Consider the following 24841-nt stretch of genomic DNA (forward strand, 5'->3'; position numbering starts at 1 on the left):
TTTTGTAATAAAATTAGGGTAAGTTGCCCATTCTTGTCAAAAGCTTGTTTACAATTAATACGTAATGCCGAACTCAATGCTTCATATGCAATGACTTGTAATTATGAGTGATATTACCATTGTTCAATATAAAACACCTGCTAGGAGAGAAAATGTGTTTGTACAAAAGTGACCAGTAAAGTAATGCTTGTGATAATTGGCCAAAGCAACATGGAGTCTGCCAGTTTTACAAGGACACTGCAACAACAACAAACAAAAAATAATAATACCTCAGGTTTATTCAAATAAATGATACAGGACAATGTTGAAAAGTTTTTAAGACATTTTTTTTTTTTAATTTGGTTGAAAATTGTAAAATTAAGAATATTTAACCCACCATCAGATAGTTTATTAATAAGGACACTTAAACTTTATTTTATGAGGCTTGTTTCTCCAGATGAAATTAAAGAGAATTTATTCCATTTGTGAGCATATAACCTTTGGGGCACTAAGTAAAGACAGGAGGTATGCTGCTCTCAAAATACCTTCTGCTTTACTTGATAAAATTCTTCCTTGAATAGAAAGATCTTTGGCCAGCAATGAATTACACCTCTTTTGCATTTTTTCGATAACAGTTCCAAATAGTTTAGGCAAGGAAAGGCCAGTTTATTTATATAGCACATTTTGTACACAATGGTAATTCAAAGTGCTTTACATAAAAGAAAGTAAAATAATCATAAAGTAAAATAATAACAAACCTAAAGAACTTTTAAAATGATTAAAACATTTACTAAAAATGAATTTAAAAACAGTTAGAAAATGATTTCACATAAAATAAAATAAAATAAAAAAATATAGTGCAATCAGTTCAGACATTGCACAGTGCTCATTCAATAAATGCACAGCTAAACAGATGAGTTTTAAGTCTAGATTTAAATGTGGCTAGTGTTTTAGCACATCTGATCTCTTCTGGAAGCTGATTCCAACTGCGGGCGGCATAGTAACTAAAGGAGGACTCCCCTTGTTTTGTGTGAACCCTTGGTATTGCTAACTGACTCGATCCTAGTGATCTGAGTGCTCTGTTAGGTTTATATTCAGTGAGCATATCTGCAATATATTTCGGTCCTAGGTCATTTAGTGACTTATATACGAGTAAAAGTACTTTAAAATCAATCCTAAATGTAACTGGGAGCCAGTGTAAGGACCTGAGGACTGGTGTGATATGCTCAGATTTTCTGGTTCTAGTCAGAATCCTGGCAGCAGCGTTCTGGATGAGCTGCAGCTGTCTAATGGTTTTTTTGGGAAGGCCGGTGAGGAGACCATTACAATAGTCCACCCTGCTGGTGATAAAGGCATGAACAAGTTTCTTTAAGTCTTGGCTGGAAACAAAACATCTAATTCTTGCAATGTTTTTTAAATGATAGTATGCTGATTTAGTTACTGCTTTGACATGACTATTGAAACTAAGGTCTGTCTCCAGAATCACACCAAGATTCCTGACTTGATTTTTAGTTGTTTGGCCCCTAGAGTCAAGGTATGCATTCACCTTGAAAACTTCATCTTTGTTTCCAAATGCAATGACTTCAGTTTTTTCCTTATTTAACTGAAGATAGTTCTGGCACATCCAACTATTAATTTCATCAATGCATTGGCAGAGGGAGTCAATGGGGCTGTAGTCATTTGGAGATAAGGCTAGGTAAATCTGGGTATCATCAGCATAGCTGTGATATGCAATTTGGTTCTTTCTCATTATTCGACTTAGTGGAAGCATATACAGGCTAAACAAGAGCGGTGCAAGAACTGAGCCTTGTGGGACTCCGCATGTCATGGACGTCCACTTAGACTTATGCTCTCCTATACTCACATAATAGCCTCTCCCATCTAAGTATGACCTGAACCATTTGAGTACCATCCCAGAAAGCCAGACCCAGTTTTCCAGTCTCTCTAGTAGTATGTTATGATCGACAGTGTCAAACGCAGCACTGAGATCTAGCAATACCAGCACCGATATTTTGCCAGAGTCACAATTTAAGGAATATCATTTATTATCTTAATGAGTGCTGTCTCTGTGCTGTGATGCGGTCGAAAACCAGATTGAAAATTGTCCAGGTATCCATTTGAGTTTAAGTATTTGTTCAGCTGATTAAAAACTACCTTTTCTATAATTTTACCTATAAAAGGAAGATTAGATATTGGTCTAAAATTGCTCAAAATGGTGTTATCAAGATTGCTCTTTTTCAGGAGGGGCTTAACAACTGCAGTTTTTAGGGAGTTTGGAAATGTCCCAGAAAGAAGTGAAGCGTTCACCACTTCTAAGAGATCTGCTTCTAAGCAGTTAAGCACACTTTTGAAAAAAGATGTGGGAAGTGTGTCAAGATAGCAGGTTGACGATTTTTGGTGCTGCACTGTGTCTTCCAGAATTTTGCTATCAATTGTTTCAAAAATAGACATAGTATCTTATTGATATTGTGGCCTAATCTGTCTGACCTCTGCATTACGTGAGGATGTGCTAATCGCCTTCCTGATATTGATGATCTTGATGAACTCATTGCATTTGCTGTCTGAGAGCATTTCACTGGGAATCTGAATTTGGGGGTTTGTCAGTCTCTCAACAGTGGCAAAAAGAGTACGAGTGTTGTTTAAATTACTGTTTATAAGGTTTGAGAAGAAATTCTGTCTAGATGTGGCTAGTTTCACATTAAAATCATGAAGGCTGTCTTTATAGATGCTATAGTGAATTTCAAGTTTTGTCTTCCGCCACATCCGCTCTGCTTTTCTGCCTCCATAAATAGTACACTTGTGTTCTCGTTAATGCATCTCCTTCTGACAGAGACCGATCTAGATTCAGTTGTAGCAGAGATCAATATATCAAAGAAAATACAGAAGTGATCAGATAGTGCTATGTCCTTAGTAACAATGGATGAAATGTTTAGACCCCTACTGATGATTAGATCCAGAGTTTACCATGCTTTTAACAGGAATATTACATCCAGTGGATAGGTTGTTATTTTTGAGCTGTAGATAGATTTAAATTCAATTCAGAGAATTTTGAAAAATTATTAGTTATATTCAAAGCCACCTCAGTACTATGACTAAGAAATCATCAGCAAGTTGCCATATTTTAATTTGTCTTTCACTGACTGCAATACATTTGAAGGAATAAATTACTTTCAATAAATTACTATACTGCACTAAATCAATAACAGAACGAATATTAGAGGAAATGTGATGACCTTTCATGAATCCACTTTGAGTTTCATCAATTATCTCATTTAATGCATTTTTCATACGTATTGCAAAAATTGATGCCATTATCTTATAATACAAAATTCAATTTCATTTAGAGAAAGGTCTTGAGAACACTACTTACTTTCTAAAGACTATGTTTTTGAACTTATACTTGTTTTAAAAAGAATTGCATTGTCTTGATCCTCTCCTAAAGAATAAATATCTGTGTAATATTTAGAGACAAATTCAGAAATCATGCCTAGGTCCTCAGTAACCGTACTATTAATTTTTTTAATTTTTAATTAAGTTTATTTCTGCATGCCTTTTCTCAAGACTAAAAAAGTATTAGCCGTTCCTTTCACCTTCTCTCAGGCGCCTCTGGCTTTTTCTTGATGAATACAGTCTAATTCTTTCTGTAAATTTTCTAAATCATCACTATTTGATGTGTGGGTAGGTGACTGAGTTAAATCTGAAATCTCTTTGATTACGTCTTGAACACGTGTTCTTTTTTCCAAACTGAATGCTAAATTCACACAGGTGGGGTTGCTTTCCTTTAGGTTTCAAAATGTTGTTAATTGTTTTCCACATTACTGATGAATTTCCTCTTGCCTTGGTAATTGCTGTGATATAGAAGTTGCTTTTAGCAAGTCTCATATCCTTTATCACGCGATTTCTTAGGCTTTTATATAAAACCATATCAGTATTAAGCTTGCTTTTAATTGCTTGTTTTAGAATTTGGTCTCGCTGCTTCATAAGTTTTTTAATAGAGTCATTTATCCAGGGTAGGGATCTCTGTTTACCACTTTTCCTCTTTTTTAGATATTTAGACACAATTCCATCTATTTTATTCATGACTTGCCTACAACTACTGTTCACCTCATCCCATGCCATATTAGTCCAATTAATTTCTTTGAACTCATTGTCCAATTTGGGAACATCATTTTTAGGAATTATTAGTGAGTTGTAGTTAGGCTTTTTGAGTTTTACAAAGCGTTTATTAGATAATTTTCTCACCATCAGGGTCATATTATGATCTGACATTCCAGTCAAAAAGTTATAAGATTTCAGAATTCGTTCTTCTTTGTTTGTAAAAATTAAATCGATTTGCGTCTTACTGGATTTTGTAATTCTTGTAGCCCCTTTCACATGCTGCGTAAAATCAAATTTGGTCATTAACATTTTTAATTTTCTCTTTTTACTTTTGTTAAACCAGTCAATGTTAAAATCGCCCATGACAATAATTTCGGATTTATTTGATATTACTTTCAACAGTTTCTCTAATTCATTACAAAATTGCTCATCGTTAGTGGATGGCGGGTTATACAACAGCAGAATAAGAAAATGCATTCTGGGAGAGAGAGAAATGTCAACACATAGGTATTCTATTTAGACATCACAGTCAATTGTTACTTCTATACATTTCAAAGAGTTGCGCACATAGATTAGGACCCCTCCACCTTTCTTCGTCTTTCTATCTTTTCGAAAACAACTATAACCAGGAACATCCAAAAAACTAGTATTAATTTTACCATTAAGCCAGGTTTCAGTAAGGCCTAAGAGATGTAGATTTGAACCTGTTAGCAGTGTCTTTATCTCATCAATTTTTGGTAATAAACTGCGTATGTTTAAGTGCACACCAAAGATTCCCTTTGGCTTTTGATCCCTGTCCCATATAATTTTTGCTATCAAACATTAATAAATAAATAATGGACACAGGCAAAGATGTGAAAGAAAGATGGCACAGATTGGGAACTACTAAAGTTTGAAATAAGAAAACTTAAAATTGGGGATGAGTTTGTAAATGATAGTAAGCGTATCGCCCAGGAACTTAATGATTATTTTATTTCGTCGGTTCAGGAAGTGTCGGATTGCTATGATTTGAACAACAGGGTGGAGCATCACCAACCAAATAATTTAATTGACGCATTTTTCCTTGAACAAACAACTGAGCAAGAGGTGCTAGATGTCTTTGAAAAAGTAAAAAAATAGTCATGCCAAAGATCTTTTCAACATTGACACTTCCTTTCTAAAAAGAAATAAAGAAATACTGGTAAAACCTTTAACTCAATTGGTAAATCTCTCTTTTAAAAATGGAGAATTTCCAAATGATTGGAAACAATCCAGGATTATACCTATATATAAATCCGGAAAGGTAGATCTAGCATGTAATTATAGACCAATTAGCATTTTACCAATTTTTTCTAAGGTACTGGAAAAAATTGTAGCCAATCAGCTAATGTCTTTCATACAGTACATACTGCATCCTCTACAATTTGGATTCCGGCCCCAATACTCGACGGAAACGGCCAACTGCTATTTTATTGAACAACTTAAACTAGCAATTGACATATGCCAAATAGTTGGAGCAGTTTTCATCGACATAAAAAAAGCCTTCGACGCACTTAATCATAATGTACTTTTACAGAAATTATCCCAGTTGAACTTTGACAAAACAACTTTACAGTGGTTCAAGACATATTTGAAACAGAGACAACAATGTGTAATAATTAACAATGAAAAGTCATCCTTCACAACATTGAAAACAGGTGTCCCCCAGGGATCAATTCTTGGGCCTCTGCTTTTCACATTGTACATAAATGATTTACCAAACATCTGTCCGGGTGCAGGTTTCCAAATGTATGCAGACGATACAGTCGTTTATGTGAGTGGCAAAAGTGTTGAGGCCATTACTGCGCAGTTGCAGCAACACATCAACTCTATGTCAGTATGGTTTCAAAACTCAGGACTAACCCTAAATCTGAGTAAGACTGTGTCAGTTTGTTTTGCTTCCAGATTACACCCCTTGGAAGAACTGCATCTGACAATTAATGGTCAAAATATTGCCCAGGTTAAAGAAGTAAAATATTTGGTTCTAATCCTGGACTCCCATTTATCATTTGGAAGTCATTTTAAAAAGATCACCAGAACAGCCAGGGCAAACTTGCACAGTTTTAGAACTGTTTACCATTTCATGTGGCAAATACATTTATGCATGCAATGATTTTCTCCCACCTTAGTTATTGTATAACCTCCTGGTCACAGGCAACAGCTACAACAATCAGGCCTTTAAGACTTATTTATAACAGAGCACTAAAAATATTAGATAAAACATCTGTCAGAACACACCATTGTGGAGTATTGCAGAGGTTAAACTTTTTACATTTTGAAAATTTTATAAAATTTTGTAACTTGAAATTAATGTATAAATGTCTGCACAATCAAGCCCCTGATGTTCTTAGACGACTCATTGTCCCACTTCGATCAGTGGGCTCCATCACACGAGGAGCGGCTGATGGAAATGTGAAGGTGCCTGTTAGAAAAAAGACCTTCGGTCAGTCGGCCTTTACTGTCCAGGGTGCTAAACTCTGGAAATCCTTGTCTACCGAGCTGAAACAGGACTTAGATCTGGGGGCTTTTAAAAGGGAACTAAAGTGTATTTTAAAACGAGATCAAGTGTGCAATCATTTTTAGTCTGCGCTCAAATGCACATTCTTTATGTAATGTCAGAATTAAGCAATGTTACTGTAAATGTAAATTAATTATTTTTTTTTTTTTTTTACTTTTTGTATGTATGTGAAAAGCCCTTCTAGGGACGGACATTGCAAATTAGCCTTGGCTATAAATGTTGTAGTGTGGTACAGGTTTATTGTTCACACATGTCCCTATTAAATAAAAATTAAATAAATAAATAAATATGCTCCACATAATCTCGATGGTGCAAAAATAATTATTTAATTTCCAATAGCCTGCATTTCTACAATTACATCAGACAACTTCAAATTTAATGTTTAAAGTTAAAACTCTGTGATCAGTGAGAATAGCGGGGGATATTTTAGTTTGCAAAACATTTTGTTCTAATTCTGAGGAAATTAGCCAAAAGTCAATTCTCGATTGCTAAATCATTTGCTTATTGCTCATTGTAAATTGTCTAACAAAGGGGTTTCTGTTCTATGACTATGAGAGCTAAATTATTGCAAAGATTCTGGAGGTTGTTATTTTTATTAAGACTCTGGGGGGTGGGGGGGTCTATCTAGAGCTGTTGGAAATTTAGTTGAGAGAATATTTACATTTAAATTTATAGTGTCCAACAGATTTGGATTCAGAACACAAGAATTATAGATCCATATGTTACATAATATAGACATATTAATGCCGATTTCAATGACTTAGATTACCCAATGCCCTTTGACATCACATTGGTTATAAAGAATCGTCCCCCTAAATTTGCCTTTCAAAGTGATCACACAGCTGAATGATTAGTTCCATGTGTTAACCAGAGCTCATCACCCATCTGGCTCTTCCAGAACAAAACGTCTTCTGCGCTTAAGTGGGATTTATGTAAAAAAATAAAATCTGCTTTCATTTCTTTGCAAAACAAAAATATTGCTTTTCTTTTTACAATATCTCAAACGCCCTTTACATTAAGAGAGATAAGTGATAGCTCCATTAGGAAGTAATTACAGGAGATAAGAGAACAGAAGTATGTAGAGGGTTTGAACTATCTTCAGGTTAAAGTAGCAGAACAGATTTAACATTGTACTTCTTGTAGCCTACAATATGAAATCTACATATTATGAACAACAGCAATAACAAATAACTTCGTTGACTTAAATTTAAGCAAAATTAAATCAAGTTATTTGTATGTAGGCATGCCTCAGTTTGTAAGTCAGTTCATTCGGATTGTTCTGTTTATCTTTTGGCCTTCAGCGTTCAGCTTGATCTCTAGGCCTATGCCTTCAATGAAAGCTGTGGATCCGATATAGTAGGCTTTCTTGTTGTCTTCACGTGCTTTCTTCACATGTGGCCACAGAAGCGATCGTTTGTCATTTTCTTCTTTGGTCAGATCCTCTAGGAAGCGAAGCTTGCGTTGTTTCAGGAATTTGCTGTTTTTGGCATTCCTCCATACGGCATCTCACACAGATCGCAATGCGAACAGAATAATAACGGCACGAATCCTGCCTGGCTGCGGTTTGTCGAGCCTGTGAGCAAAGACATCAAAACCCTTCCGGCAAGATTCTGGAGAAAAGACGTTGCAAATTTAAGGAACTTTGTATTTTATGTCTTCGTTTGGTTGTTCAGAGAGACCATAGAGGTATAAGCACCATTGCTTTTGTACCGTTCAGCATCAGCGATTCGCTCTTCCAGAATGACAAGCGATTTTTGTGGCTGTGCAATCTTCTCAGCGATCTTAGTTTTGTCATTTTTAAGACCTTGAATCTCAATGTACAGGTGATTTAAAGATGTTTTGAGATCCTCAATTGAGTTTGAGTTGGTAATTATCATTTTCTCGAGCGAGTCTGCCCTTTGATTAATTTTCAGGGTAAGAGCAGTGATAATATTTTCCTGTAGCCTAACTAAGACAGGGAAGGCTCTGTCTAGAACACAGCGTATCTTTAGTGCTTCTTACAGAATGAAATGGAACAGATATCTGACAATATGCAAAATTTTTTCAAGATTTCTTTCATAAAATAATAATAATAATAATATACTACAAGATGCTTTTCAAAGAGGATAGAAGCAAAAACCCTACAGAGCGTTTCAACATGTCTGTTTCAGTCACCATCTTCTTTCACCTCTCTTTAATTTAATTGCTGATTTAGCCGCCAGGATCCACTGCAGCAGTCCACTTCCGGCAGAACGACGCTCTTCTTCACGTGGACCTCCAAGTGAGAGGAAGGCTCGCATTTATTTCTACTGAGGAAGGTGCAGTTGGTTTGTTATTCCAGCCTCCTAAAAATAAAAAAATAAAAAACCATTTAGACACTTAGATTACAGAGATGTTTAATGAGGACAGTCAGAGTTATAATAGTTATATCTTCTGAGGGTAAGTAAGGAAACTGTATAACCATTTTTCCCACAGGTACGCTATAGCCAACCAGGACCTTCTGTGTGTCTGGAGACAGAGACTTTGTGAGGTAATAGTTAACTGGACCTTTCCAATGACCCTGTATCCCTACCACCATAAAAACAAGCACCTCCGTGGCTAAATCAGTCTCATCCATGCCACTCCCCATATCCACATATCCAGACATTTCATCTCCTTGGAATTATAAGGTTCTATCTGATATTTTTGTCAAAACTGAGTTATTCCCATATTGTTATTCTGTGACAATTTATTTACATTATGTGATAGATTTTTTTTATGTTGTATACATTATGGGATTTTTATTTAAAAAACAATAAGGTTCTATCTACAAAGTGGAATGGAATGGAACGGAGTGGAATGGAGATTAACGAATCGTGGATTTGTTGATTATATAATTATTTTATATTCGCCGCGTTCTATTCACCGCGGGAGTTTCACTCGTTCATTCTGGTTAGTGTTTACATCCCTCCTCAAGCGCACGTGAGCTCAGCTTTACAGAAACTCGCTGATCAGATCACAGACACAGAACAACAACACCCAGACTCTGTTTTAATCATTCTTGGGGACTTTAATAAAGCCAATCTCTCCCGTGAACTGCCAAAATACAGACAGCATGTTACTTGTCCCACAAGAGACAGTAATATATTGGATCACTGTTACACAACAATAAAGGATGCATTTCACTCTGTTCCACGAGCAGCTTTGGGACATTCTGATCACCTTCTGGTTCATCTTATACCGACCTACAGGCAGAAACTAAAATCAGCTAAACCTGTATTAAGGACTGTAAAAAGATGGACTAATGAAGCAGAGCAGGATTTACAATCTTGTTTTGACCTCACTGATTGGAGTGTTTTTGAAGCTGCTTCCACCGATCTGGACGAACTCACAGAGACCGTAACATCATATATCAGTTTCTGTGAGGATATGTGTATTCCTACCAAGACTCAACTAAATTACAACAATGACAAACCGTGGTTCACTGCAAAACTCAGACAGCTCCGTCAGGCCAAAGAAGATGCTTACGTGAAGGGGGACAATGTCTTGTATAAACAGGCTAAATACACACTGGAAAAGGAGATCAAAGTGGCAAAGAGGAATTATTCTGAAAAAATAAGGACTCAGTTCACTTCGAACGACTCCGCATCAGTGTGGAAAAGTCTAAAGAAGATCACCAATTACAAGACACCACCCCCCAGCACTGTGGAGAATCAACGACTGGCAGACGATCTGAACGAGTTTTACTGCAGGTTTGAAAGAACACCCATCACCTGCCCTGAACACCTCCCCACACAACCATTCACACCATTCACAACTCCTGCAACCAACCCTGAATGCCTCTCCAAACAAACGTTCACACCATTCACAACTCCTGCAACCCATCCTGATCACCTCTCCAATCAACCGCTCTCACCATTCACAACTCCTGCAACCAACCCTGAATGCCTCTCCAAACAACTGTTCACACCACTCACAACTCCTGCAACCCACACTGAACACCTCTCCAATCAAGCGCTCTCACCATTCACACCTCCTGCATCCCCCCTCTCCCCCACACCTGCAATACAGATCAGCGAAGATGCGGTGCGCCAGGTCTTCAGGAAGCAGAAAAGGAAAAAAGCACCAGGCCCAGATTGCGTTACACCAGCCTGTCTGAAATCCTGTGCTGACCAGCTGGCCCCCATCTTCACACAGATCTTCAACAGATCGCTGGAGCTGTGCGAAGTCCCTTCATGCTTCAAACGCTCCACCATCATCCCCATCCCCAAGAAACCCAAAATTACAGGACTAAATGACTACAGGCCTGTGGCTCTAACGTCTGTAGTCATGAAGTCATTTGAAAAACTGGTGCTGGCCCACCTGAAGGACATCACTGGACCCTTGCTAGATCCTCTTCAGTTTGCCTACAGAGCAAACAGGTCTGTGGACGATGCAGTAAACATCGGACTGCATTATGTTCTGCAACACCTAGACAGACCGGGAACCTATGTGAGGATCCTGTTTGTGGACTTCAGCTCTGCCTTCAACACGATCATCCCAAACCTCCTCCTGCCCAAACTAACTCAGCTCTCCGTGCCCACCTCCGTCTGTCAGTGGATCAACAGCTTCCTGACAGACAGGCAGCAGCTAGTGAGACTGGGAAAATACACATCCAGCACCCGTACAATCAGCACCGGAGCTCCCCAGGGCTGTGTTCTCTCCCACTGCTCTTCTCCCTGTACACTAATGACTGCACATCTAAGGACCCCTCTGTCAAGCTCCTGAAGTTTGCAGATGACACCACACTCATCGGCCTCATTCAGGACGGTGACGAGTCTGCTTACAGACAGGAGGTTAAAGAGCTGGCTGTCTGGTGCAGTCTCAACAACCTGGAGCTTAACACGCTCAAAACAGTGGAGATGATCGTGGACTTCAGGAGAAACCCCCCTGCACTCCCCCCACTCACCATCATGAACAGCACTGTGACTGCAGTGGAGTCATTCAGGTTCCTGGGCACCACTATCTCTCAGGACCTGAAGTGGGACATTCACATTGACTCCATTGTGAAAAAGGCCCAGCAGAGGTTGTACTTCCTTCGCCAGCTGAGGAAGTTTAACCTGCCACAGGATCTGCTGAAACAGTTCTACTCCACCATCATCGGAAGGGGGAAGTCGTGGCCTAGTGGTTAGAGAGTCGGACTCCCAATCGAAAGGTTGTGAGTTCGAGTCCCGGGCCGGCAGGAATTGTGGGTGGGGGGAGTGCATGTACAGTTCTCTCTCCACCCTCAATACCACGACTTAGGTGCCCTTGAGCAAGGCATCGAACCCCCAACTGCTCCCCGGGCGCCGCAGCATAAATGGCTGCCCACTGCTCCGGGTGTGTGCTCACAGTGTGTGTGTGTGTTCACTGCTCTGTGTGTGTGCACTTTGGATGGGTTAAACGCAGAGCACAAATTCCGAGTATGGGTCACCATACTTGGCTGAATGTCACTTCACGATATATTCACGATCGAATCCATCCTCTGCACTTCAGTAACTGTCTGGTTCAGCTCAGCTTCTAAATCTGACCTCAGAAGAGTACAGAGGGTAGTCCGGACTGCTGAGCGAATTATCGGTACAACCCTCCCATCTATTCAAGAACTGTCCTTATCCAGAGTGAGCAAAAGGGCTGTTAAAATCACTCTGGACCCCTCACATCCAGCACACTCCCTCTTTGAACTGTTGCCATCTGGTCGACGCTACAGAGCACTGAGCACCAGAACGACCAGACACAGGAACAGTTTCTTCCCTCAGGCAATCCATCTTATGAACAGCTGATAATAACTGTGGGACACACTACACTATTTATATTTATATACACTACACTTTTTATCCAACACACATACTTAGCGTACACGTAAATCTTTTGCACATAATATACATGTACATACATGGAACACACTATACTACTTATATTTATATTTATATACACATACACTTATTTATCCAACACACATACTTAGCGTACAGTTAAAATTTTTCCACATAATATACATGTACATACATAATGCTCATTTTAATATACCTGCCATACATTGTCAATTTGTATATTGTCAATCCTTACCCACCTATTTGTATTTTTTTGTATTTTTTATTCCTTATTGTGTTTTTTGTTCTGTCGCTGTTATGTTGCACTGCGGAGCTCTGTCACGAAAACAAATTCCTCGTATGTGTGAACATACCTGGCAATAAAGCTCATTCTGATTCTGATTCTGATTCTGATTCTGATTTTTTCGATCTTTTCCCATCACATGAAAGGCTGCAGTGATGAGCATTGAGTAGACAGAGTCTGTTTCTCGCGTGAATGCAGTGATGTCGTCATTATTGCAACACGTTTTCTCTCACAAAATGCTTTCACCACAACTAACAGCAAACACATGAATACAGTAAGAGCTTTGTTGTGCAGCATAACAGCGTCATTCATTGTAACGGCAGTTTGGGCTATATATATAGGCTACTCGCGATGTGTGAGAGCTCAGAAAAAAAGGGAACAATAAGGTTCTATCTACAAAGTGGAATGGAATGCAAAAACTTTGAAGCTGAATATCTCAAAACTACTCAGAATGCAGATAGAACCTTATAATTCCAAGGGGATGATTTTCTGGGTATAGGGATTGTGCTGGACATGTTTTTTGATGGACATGGCATCCAACATGAGGCCCATAGAGCCATATTTACCAGGGTCTTCTACACATCTTCTCTGCAACATGTACAACATCATTGTGTTGAGCCCAGGCTTGGGATCCACTGATTGCATCCACCTTTACAAAAATAAAAAAAAATAAAAAAATAGCTATTTAAGTGCTTCATCCCTTGGATCCCTATTTTGGGCACTTTTTCATTTTTTTCTAAGATTGTTCTTTTTTCCAAGACTTTCAAAAAATAGTGAAAATAGCACATACATACCCCGCTTTGAAAAGAGGTCTATCTGAAGATCTGGAATTCAGTTAAAGGTCCCATGACATGGATTATTTCCTTTTCTTTAAATGCTTTTTAATGTTTCCTTAGGTGTACTTATATTGTTAGTATGATTTTTACATTTAAAATGTAGAAATAAAAAGCATTTTTTTATATCCTGATATTAGCCCTCTGGCTTGAATGCTCTGTTTGAAGGGGCGTGTCTGCTGTGAGACTCCGAGTAAACAACAACTGTTGTGATTGGCTGACATCTTTGCATTCGAAATGCGTATTACATGTGGAACCCCTCTCAAATATATATATATATGATTATATAATTATTTTTTCGATCTTTTCCCATCACATGAAAGGCAGCAGTGATGAGTATTGAATAGACAGAGTCTGTTTATCGCGTGAATGCATTGATGTCGTCATTATTGCAACACGTTTTCTCTCACAAAATGCTTTCACCACAACTAACAGCAAACACATGAATACAGTAAAAGCTCCGTTGTGCAGCATAACAGCGTCATTCATTGTAACGGCAGTTTGGGCAAGTGTGCAGATATAGGCTACTCGCGATGTGTGAGAGCTCCGAAAAAAAGGGAGCGTTCTTTGATCGCTCTCTGTAGTTAAATCACAATTTAAATAACAGATTTGTTTCATGCTACTAAGAGAAACAATGTGAAGTTGATCATTTAGTCACTGGCTTGATTCACTGATGCATAAACAGTATTAAACGATTTAGAAAGAAAGTCTGTGTGAACTTGAATGATTAACTACACATCAGAAATCACTGATCACAGATCAGGCATTAATGAACACTGTTACTCACTGTTTGTGCCGGTGCTGTCGAATCCATATCATAAAAGTCTGTTTGTAACGCCTGTGCTGACATTGCGACTGAATTATATGTAAATATTTGGGCGGGCAAAGCAGAGAAAGGGGAGGTAACATTTCTCTTTACAACGTCACAAAGAGGAGATTCAAGATCAGACCGTTTGAGCTTCCATTTTCTCAAAGGCAGAGAAAGATAGCAAAATCTCGATTTACACCGATTAAAATTTTTTGAAACTTGGGGACCACATACATGCTAGGGGAACTCATATTAATGTTAAAAAACCTCAGAAAGTGAAATTTTCTTTAATTCCCTTGAAATAATACCTTTATAAAGTCTGACAAAGAGCGCAAACAACATAAAACTCAAGTTTGCTTCTCCTGCTCTAGACTCCACTCTAGCTAAAGCTTCACTGAGTCTGGCCTTTAGAGGAGTAGGAGAATTGGGCAATGCATAGGAGTGGTCCTAGTAGAAAGAAGGATGAAAATATTTTCAGTGATGTTTATATCATACCACTCACAGTTTGATTACCCGTAATATCACTGCCAGCACAATGAGTATGGGAAAGAGAGAAAGGATGTGTGTGTGTGAGAGAGAGTGTCAGTGAAAGAGGGTGTGTATTTATTTATTTATATAGATCAGAGTTTGAAACACATACAATTTATAACGATATAAACAGCACATGAAAAACATAATGATACAATATAGAAAAGAAAAGAAAGCAAATTAAACTAAGTCAATTAATTATACACACCAGTTACACTCATGTCTTTCTAAAGGCTTGATTTTGAAGAAGTTTTTTTTACACTCAAGTAAAAAGTTCAGTTTTTGTGTTCATCTAGAGACTAAAGTCGGCTTACTGAAAATACCACAATTATTTATTTATTTTCTTACAGAAGTCCACATCCATAGCTGTGATACAGTTGAAGCTGTGATCCGATTGGTCGTCACTGCTCTGATGGGCGTGGCTACTGCAGCTGCCGCTCTGGTTAATGACGTCAGATCTGCTAGAGATTAAAAAAACAAAAGGGACTTTTATGATATTATATTCTATTATTATTTCTATCAATAATATGATATTTATATATCATAAATATTAAGACATATATTGTAGTTTTATTTGTAAAGATATAAGAAAGTATTGTGGTCTAAATGTGTTTAGTGATTGCGAAACGAAGCTTTTCTTACCAACGTTTTCCACTGAATTTGATCAGAAAGGGTTTATTACCTGAATCTGGTGTTTTGGGAGCCATCATGTGGCCAAAGCGATGAACAATCTGTAATGTTTCATTTTAGGGATGTGACGAGATCAGTCGGATCAACCATAAAACAGCCTTTTCAACCACACATCATTATTTCTGTATTATAGACATTTAAATGAAAGAAGAACTGGGATAAAAGTTCATAGTTTGGGTATAAACACTTATTATTTACAGCAGCGATCAAAACGAAACTATCTTCACACTTGTATACATTGTGACGTCTATCCGCCACGAGGTGGAGATAACTGCCCGTTTAAAAAAGTATTTGTGACTGAATCATTCTTTCTGGAGATTCTAGCTGTGAAACAAGTCTTTATGACTTGAGGCAATGACTCCATTCACTCGCCATTTTGTTTAGTTTTCTAATGTCTTTTTGTTCAGAATCATAAGAGAATCGTGCAGCTTTGATTTACTTGTTGTTTATTACTGCATATAATTCGTTAAAATAAAAGTTTAATTTCATAAATTTTTTTGGCATTTTTTGTTACAAAATCTTGTCTCTTCTCGTGAACCCAGTCTCATATCTCGTCTGTCTCGTGGGATAATTGTCTCGTCACACCCCTATTTCACTTTCATTTTTAATACTATTTCTGTTATTTAGTTTTAATATATACAGTACAGACCAAAAGTTTGGACACACCTCATTCAAAGAGTTTTCTTTATTTTCATGACTATGAAAATTGTAGATTCACACTGAAGGCATCAAAACTATGAATTAACACTTGTGGAATTATATATGGAATTATATACATAACAAAAAAGTGTGAAACAACTGAAAATATGTCATATTCTAGGTTCTTCAAAGTAGCCACCTTTTGCTTTGATTACTGCTTTGCACACTCTTGGCATTCTCTTGATGAGCTTCAAGAGGTAGTCACCTGAAATGGTCTTCCAACAGTCTTGAAGGAGTTCCCCGAGAGATGCTTAGCACTTGTTGGCCCTTTTGCCTTCTGTCTGCGGTCCAGCTCACCCCTAAACCATCTCGATTGGGTTCAGGTCCGGTGACTGTGGAGGCCAGGTCATCTGGCGCAGCACCCCATCACTCTCCTTCTTGGTCAAATAGCCCTTGATGCCTTCAGTGTCACTCTACAATTTTCATAGTCATGAAAATAAAGAAAACTCTTTCAATGAGAAGGTGTGTCCAAACTTTTGGTCTGTACTATATATATATATATTAATTTATGTAATGTTGCTATTTACATTTTGTTGTATAATTGTTTGCAGCAACCATGAAAATACAAATGTAATATTTGTCACACCAATAAATCATCCTAGAATTAAACTGAAACTGAATATTCACCAAACTGATATACATCTATGAATCATACAAATGTCTATATTATAACATCAGGAATGCCATAATAAAATAATCAGAATCAAAATTCAGATTCAGATTTAAATTATGGTTGAATATTTAAAACCAAGTGTATAGATTATTATGAGACAATATAAGTGCAACAGAGACAACAGTTTCAGTAGCCTTAGTTCTGGAAGTATTTTTCCTATTCATTTTTGTTCTATAAGGATTTAATAGAATAGTAATATCTCAAATATAAATCAGAGCAGTACACACTTTAATCTGAAGAGGGAAAAAAACCTAAACACAAACTTATCTTCACATGTACAAGTTTACATACAGAATCATCAAAAGTACTTTTCTTATCTAGAAAATGAAGAATTTAACTTCCAGAATCCACAACAGCAGCTGCTTTTAAAGTTATTACAGCTCTTTTCTTTGTAAACTTCTGTCAACGTAAAAGCTATGAACGGTGTCTTTTTGTCTTTGTTTTGATGCTACATACATTCATTCATCTGCATCAGCGAGCTCAACTGATTCTTTGTTTCTGATAAATGGTCTTTTTAGCTATTTTCATCTTTCTAATAATCACAAAGCATCTGCTGTATACTTTTAGACAATACATTTATTTGTGATTTCACAACATTCATTTACTGTTTAAAAGAATTACACAAACATAAACTCAAAAGTACTTATTACATGAACTATAACAAACTGCAGATGTTCTTCTTTTGTTGTTTTGGATAAAAACATCTGTTCAAAGCTTAGATACTTGCAGAGACTTTCATTTGACAAATAATTACAGAACATTTAAATGTGATGCGATCTGGGAAAACCCATCTGATGTCACACTGAGACATTGTCAGAAAAAAAAGGTCGTATGATAAATATATATATATATATATATAGGTGAGAGCGGGGTAATTTGTCACATGGGTAAGTTGTCACACTGTTCATAACTCCAAAACTTGAGGCTCTATCTCAAAAATCAACTTTTCTTCTTCTATAGTCAATTTCCTGTTCAAATGTGGTCAAGATCGCTCTAATCTGAGTTTAGCACAATTTTCTTATTTTTGGCTTAAAGAGTAAATAAATTGCACTACATTTCATGCAATACAACTTTGTTAGGTATGAATGTTAAAAATGATTATTTTGCACAAAATAGAGGAGACAATAACGTGTCTTTTGATACTTTAGCTGACGTGCTATATTGAGCTAACCTTGAGATTTAGCCAACTCTAGCACACAAGTCAGTCTGGGGACATTGAGATGTATTTCTGGAAACTGGTTTTCACCATCCTATGTCACAGATCGACCCACGTTTGAGTTTAAAGTTCAAAGTAAAGTGGTCTTGCCACTTAAACGTGTTTTGATTTAAATGTGTATTGTTTGGATTGAAATTATTGTTTTTCTCCAAATTCTCTAAGCATTTTTTTTTTACATTTCCAGTTCTGGTTGAATTTTAAAGTTAAAATCAATAATCAGAATTAAATAGTTGTGTTCTTATTTTTAGATAGTCTAGTGTGACAACTTACCTGCCGATGGGGCAAGTTGTCACAAGTGCACATTCTCTATTCAACAGTCTACAACTCAGTAATGATATAAGATGACAATGTAATGAAAACAACATATGTGCCCAAGACTTCATTCTTTCATTTGGTATGATATTTATATCATTGTGATGTACAGTGCTCTTAAAAATGTTAGACAGTATGAAAAGTGTGACAACTTACCCCGCTCTCCCCTATATATATATATATATTTTTTTTTTTTTTTTTGAAAACTAGGGGTTTCATTCAATAATTATTCTATAACATCTTGTCTATTATCTCTGAAAATTTATTGGCAAAATGCACTTGTTTAGTTCAGAAAAATAACTATTGCAGCAAGCTGAAAAGACTTGTGTTTCTCTCATGTTAAGAACACGCTGCAGAGGTGCAATCCAAACATAAAAGAGCTGATCAGAAGTTCAGAGACTATGTTCATCATGATATACCTCGGAAAACTGTCCTCTTTAGGGATATGTTAGTCTGTTTGTGTAATGATGCATTATATCGCCCCTGACAGACGATCCTTAAATAGAAACCCAAAATTACAAAATTCCGGAAAATCATAATCAGCCAACTTCAGATGGCCATAACTTTTGTTAAAAATTCACTATGTGTTGGGTTTTCCTAGATCGCATCACAAATGATAAAATTAGAAATGAACAAGAAAGACTATATGACTGTAAGCATCACACGGTTAATATTAGTTATGTTTCAGCTCAAACTTATTTTGCTTTGCGCATATTACGAGGAGCTTGTTTTTTGCCCATGCTTTTGCCGTCCTCTCAGGTCATGAGTCTTCTTTCATTCTGTGTCTGTAAGAAAGATGGACAGAAAGTAAAGAGAGAGAAATAAACAATGTTATTTACAGCAACAGAAACTGAAAACCAGCACATCAGTCATCAGCCAGAGAAATGGTTTACATGTGTTTCTTATGGAGATGATTTTGTCAGTGCTGGTGCAAACAAACACAGATCTAAAGACTCACTACAGTAGTGCAGTATCTTACCTCATCCTCAGACACTAGTTCTGGCACTTGCTTGATTTTCTTCTCGTCTGTTTGAAAAAAAAACATCAGACAATTAAACACTAATTTTGAAAAATGAAAAGGTTTTCCTCTCAGTACAGAATCTGTAGGTGATGCTTACCATTTCTGGAGCTCCTGCGGCAATGGATCATCACACCAACAACAGCAAAAACAACAGCCAGCAGCAGAACACCACCAACAATTACTGCTACAACAGCTGAAGACGGACCTGAACCTGGAACAGCTGGAGACAGACCATCATTATTGTGAGTGAATCTGACAGAGTGTTTATGTCATATTCAGTGTTTATATATATATATTCTCTGAACACCTTTACAGGTCCAATTTAGTCAACGATTCGATGCTTCGATGCGAGGAGCTTGCTTCGACTAAAAATGTCACAGTCTAATATTTGCGGGCTGTTATGATTATGCCATTTTGACTATATTGGGAGCACAAATGTCTGATTTCACATAGAACTTGCAGATTTTTTCGATAAGGTAGGGTACAAGTGATTTCAAAACATTTCAGCATTTGGTTTTGAGTCAAGCGCTTCATTGTGGTACTACCGTGATTATCTCTTTACCGCGCAGCATGAGCAGGTCAAACTACAATGAAGAATATTAATAACTATTACTGGACTGTCACACCCATACCATTATAATGAGAACACCATTATAATAAAACGCTGTGAAATTTTGTAGTTTATCTGCTGTGTTTCTGTACACTGTTTCGTGAAGAACGCGTCCACAAAATTAGTTCATTCAGAGCCGCGCAGACATTTTCATGTGCATTCGGGATCTTTTTGCAAATAGCCTATAAGTCCTAATATTAACGTTATGTTGTATAAATAACGAAGCGTATTCTAGCTTGATTAAATTATGAGTTTAATCCCATTGATTAAAAACTTGCTATCAAATGCGTCCCTCTACTGGTCATCTTCAGCGCGTGCAGCTCAAAACAGAAATGCAGAACATTAATATAACTACTGTCATAGGCTAACTTTATAATGAGAGCACTATTGTAAAAATTGTGAATTGTTAGGCTATCGCTGTCGTTTAGTGTTAACTATCTTTTAATCAAAACATAAAAAATTTATTTACCCCGTTTGTATCTGCGAGGAATTTTTTTTACACATTTTCCCTGTTTGTGTTAACATCAGTGATTATGTCCGTCGAATGTCTGACTTGACTCAATGTATTTTGCCCCGCCCCCAAACATAGGATTCGACTGTTAGTCGAATATCAGCAAGATTCGAATATTCAGATTTGACTATGAAAATCCTTAGTCGGGGACACCCCTAATATATAATATACAGAGATTATTTCATATTATTGATGGTTTAAAAACAAACAGAGCTCTCGGATTAGTTCACATCTAGTTCATTTAAAACATGATGAGATGAAACCATCTTCCAGAAGACGTCAGATGCGCCTCTAAGTAACTCCTCATAGATCCAGATTGAAAACCATCTTTTTATCTGTGTATTATTTCCTGACTGAGCATGATTTCTGCAATATACTGTTTATTTAGGCCTCTTGTCCTTTTATGCCCCTTATATCTATTTTAATGTAAAAGTTTCTTCAATTTCTTTCGCTTTTTCTTTCCTTTTCGTTTTTTGGTCATCAACCTATTTTTTTTTTTATAAAATAAATTAATAAATAAATAAAATTATATTAATTTATATATATATATTGCTGACACACTTGAATGTAACTGACAGAAATATGAGAAAAATGCCCCCATCAAACAAATTTACTTTTATAATTTGACCAAAAAAAAAGAAAGAAAGGGGGATGACACATACTTGCATCAATATTTTTTTCCTGTTTTTCCTTTTGGGGTTCTTTCTCATTTTTGTCAGCATTTGAGTCTGAAAAACAAGAGAATACAAATGAAATACAAAAGAACACAAAACTTGATATTGAAGGAAAAAGTCATTATAGCAGTTCTGTTCATTTACAGCTGCTGGAAAACCTGTAAAAACAGAGAACAAACTTCCTGCAGAATCACATTACTGTATTATCAGCTGTTCAAGTTAAAGAAACACATCCCCAGTCAGAGTGAAGATTTAGAATTAAAAATGAAATAAAATAACCACATTGTAACAAATCATTAACATACTGTACAGGAAAAGGCAGAAAACTATTCTAGAGATCACTGTTCAAATGGTTCAAAAAGAAAATTCAATTATTTAAGGCTAAATAATATTAAATGACTCACCACTGACAGTCAGACTGAATTATTATCTAATTAATATTAGGGCTTATTTGCTCCATCATATTTATTTTTATATGTTTTACAGTGTTGTAAAGATTATAAACCCTCACACACGATTCCATTGAGTTTATGAATGCAGTGCCAATCAGAGGCATTCAGACCCAAATCTGCTTTATTACAAATTCTCATCATAAACAAACAAAATGCATATGTATGAGATTTATTAATCATACAGTTTAGACAATTTCACTAATTATAATGTGAGTGTTTTTTGTGCATAAACTCGTACAAGACTGAGGTCAGTGATGATGTTCTGTGGTAATGCACAGGTTCTTTGCTCGTTTTCTGTTGCTGTTTTTTTATCAAATGTAAGCATTATATAATTTGTAACTTTCAATGTTTTTATTAAACTGTTATCATGTTAAATACAAATATATAAAATTCAGTCATGTTAAAAACGTTAATGGAACATTAGGCTGCTTTCAGCCTTATGCTGGAGTTGATTCACTCTCTGGCAATGAATAATTCAATAAACCAGCTCAATAATATTGTGTATCAGTGGTCTCACAGGCTGACGATAGCATGATAATACTATTGACACTGACTTAAAAACTGTTAAAAATATCAGACAGCCATTGTATAGAAAATTGAAATTCAATTTATACTGTTGTGAAGCAGGTGAAGACCTGTCACGGCTTAAAAAATAAATAAATAAACATATAACCTGCATTTAAACATTAATTAAATGACTCACCAGTGACAGTAACGTTGAAGATCTTTCTTCTGCTGTTGCCGCCCATCTTTAGCTGATATTCTCCAGAGTCAGTGTTTGTGATGTTCATGATGGTCAGAGATCCAGTCTGACGATCCAGCTTCAGTCTGTCTCTGAATCTCTCTTTACACACATCATCTGTACAGATCTTCAGATCTCCATTGATGTAAGCAATGCGGACATTATTAAAATACCACATCATTCTGACTTCCTGGTTAACTTCAACATCAGTGTGTAGAGTGACTGAATCTCCCTTCTTTACCAGTATTTGCACTGGATCTGAACCAGCATCAGACACACCTGAAGAAACGCCCGGACAAACAAAATAGTTAAATGCATAATATGCAATCAAACAATGATTTACACATTCACCCATCAGACAAATATACGCAATTTATGTCTCATGGTTGATCTTGTGCACCTTCATTTTCAGCATTTAACCCACATCTTAATGCATATATTACCCCCTTACTCCATTTATATACAAGTCAAGTCTGCTTTATTGTCAGTTCTTCCACATGTACAGTACATACAGAGAATTGAAATAGTGTTACTCTCAGACCCACGGTGCATACAGATAACATTAACAGTAGAGGCTAAAAATCTAGATCAAATATAAATGGATGTAAAAAAAATAAATAAATAACCCGTGAGTCCTCCATTTATCTTCTGAACACAGTTTAAGATATTTTAGGTTTAGTCCGAGAGCTCTCAGTCCCTCCATTGAAGCTGTGTGTACGGTCTACTGTCCATGTCCAGAAATGTAAGAAAAACATCATCAAAGTAGTCCATGTGACATCAGAGGGTCAGTTAGAATATTTTGAAGCATCGAAAATACATTTTGGTCCAAAAATAACCGGCATGTCATGTTACTATTAATACACATCAGAGAACTGTCAACATTAAAGAGTTGTAAAATTATTGAAATATGAACTTTAATGAATCTCAGAGGATATCAATCTTGGTTAGCGACAGGAGAACAGAGTTAGGCTGACAAAAAACATTTAGGTTTCATTGTATGTAATAGTTGTAAAATGTGAAAAACGATTTTGAATAAGACGTTCAAATGTTAAACATTATTTACACAATGAATCACTATTGATTATTCTTAAACATGACATGATGAGGTTGATTTTCAGTGCCTATGGTCAAAGAACAGACACAATGTACGCTTAGATATGATATTCATTATTATAGTATTTATTATTAGTAGTTCGTTCTCAGATTCCCTAAACTCTGTATTTGACTGTTAACTACATACAATAAACACAAATGTGTCCATTAAATATAAAAATTAACTCACTCTAATGTTGCATGACTCATTCTGTAGAAGATACTTTAAAATCTTAGTAATAGTTGAAAATATGTGACAGAATAAGTAAGTGTGCATTTAGTGTGACTTTATTATTTTACCCGATATTCAGAATAATTCAACAAATACACTGATGGGATTATGGAGGCTGATAAAAACTGTTTAAAAAAAAAAACATTAAAAGGAAGCATGACACAGGATGCTCACACCGATTTTGTTAAGACACAGATACATTGGTAGTGGTTTGTTTCAGGCATAGTTGTATACAAGCTGCTAGTCTCCAATAACAACTAGGTAGGCTAATCAAACCTAACTTTTAAAAATAAAGCCCGACAAATGAAATATATAAAAAGCTGAACACAGAAAATAGTCAAAAATATATTAGCTTAATGGTTGTTTTTCTGTGTGCCTGTAATCAATCAAACATAACATTACAGACAATTTTTCATACAAACTATGCATTGTTTTGGCACTGTTGCAGTTAATGCTAATAAATGCTTAACACTGACACTTTCATCACCGGTTCAAAATAATCCATTAAACAAGTAGGCTAGAGTTTTAAGCGCGTGAACTGACATTTTAAGTTCCATTCGTTTGTGCATTGTTTCAAGGTAACGCCCACAATAAGGGAACTAATGAATATTCACGTCAACTCCACCCACGGGAACAGTTTTTCACATGAACCGAATATTGAAAAATGAAACTATTTGAAATGAAACTATTTCGAGCTAAAGATAGTTTATAACTAATAAATGTTTTACACAATGCGAGCTTAATGAAGTTCATAAAATGAAATTCCTATAAATATAAAACAACTAAACTGGCACGAAATAAAACTGCGTCACAGTCTTCGTTTGTTTTTTTGCCCGGAACGCTATTGCTGAGCCATGTTTCCGTGAACACAAAAACACAACAGTCTCTTACAGTCCTCTGAGTTAAATGTAGTAATCGGATGTAGTCCAGTTTATTGTCCAACGAGCGTACGTTTGCCAGTATGATGGTGGGATAGCTGGCTAGTATGGGTTAGCCGTTAGCCTAGGCCGGATACCTCCGCACTTACCCCTCTTCTGCTTCCTCT

General features: G+C 36.4%; 1 protein-coding gene across 1 annotated transcript in view; it reads right to left on the reverse strand.

The window, feature by feature from the left end:
* Positions 1-19217: 19217 nt before the first annotated feature.
* Positions 19218-24841, reverse strand: part of LOC132159328 (carcinoembryonic antigen-related cell adhesion molecule 1-like) — a 449528-nt gene continuing 443904 nt past the window's right edge. The window contains exons 5-9 of the mRNA XM_059568842.1: positions 22434-22751; positions 21267-21332; positions 19581-19703; positions 19442-19488; positions 19218-19247 (exon numbers count right to left, since the gene is read on the reverse strand). Coding sequence (XP_059424825.1) covers positions 19218-19247; positions 19442-19488; positions 19581-19703; positions 21267-21332; positions 22434-22751 — 584 coding nt within the window. The remainder of the gene's footprint in view (positions 19248-19441; positions 19489-19580; positions 19704-21266; positions 21333-22433; positions 22752-24841) is intronic.

The sequence above is a fragment of the Carassius carassius genome, chromosome 16 (assembly GCF_963082965.1).
Source record: "Carassius carassius chromosome 16, fCarCar2.1, whole genome shotgun sequence".
NCBI classification, from domain to species: Eukaryota; Metazoa; Chordata; class Actinopteri; order Cypriniformes; family Cyprinidae; genus Carassius; species Carassius carassius.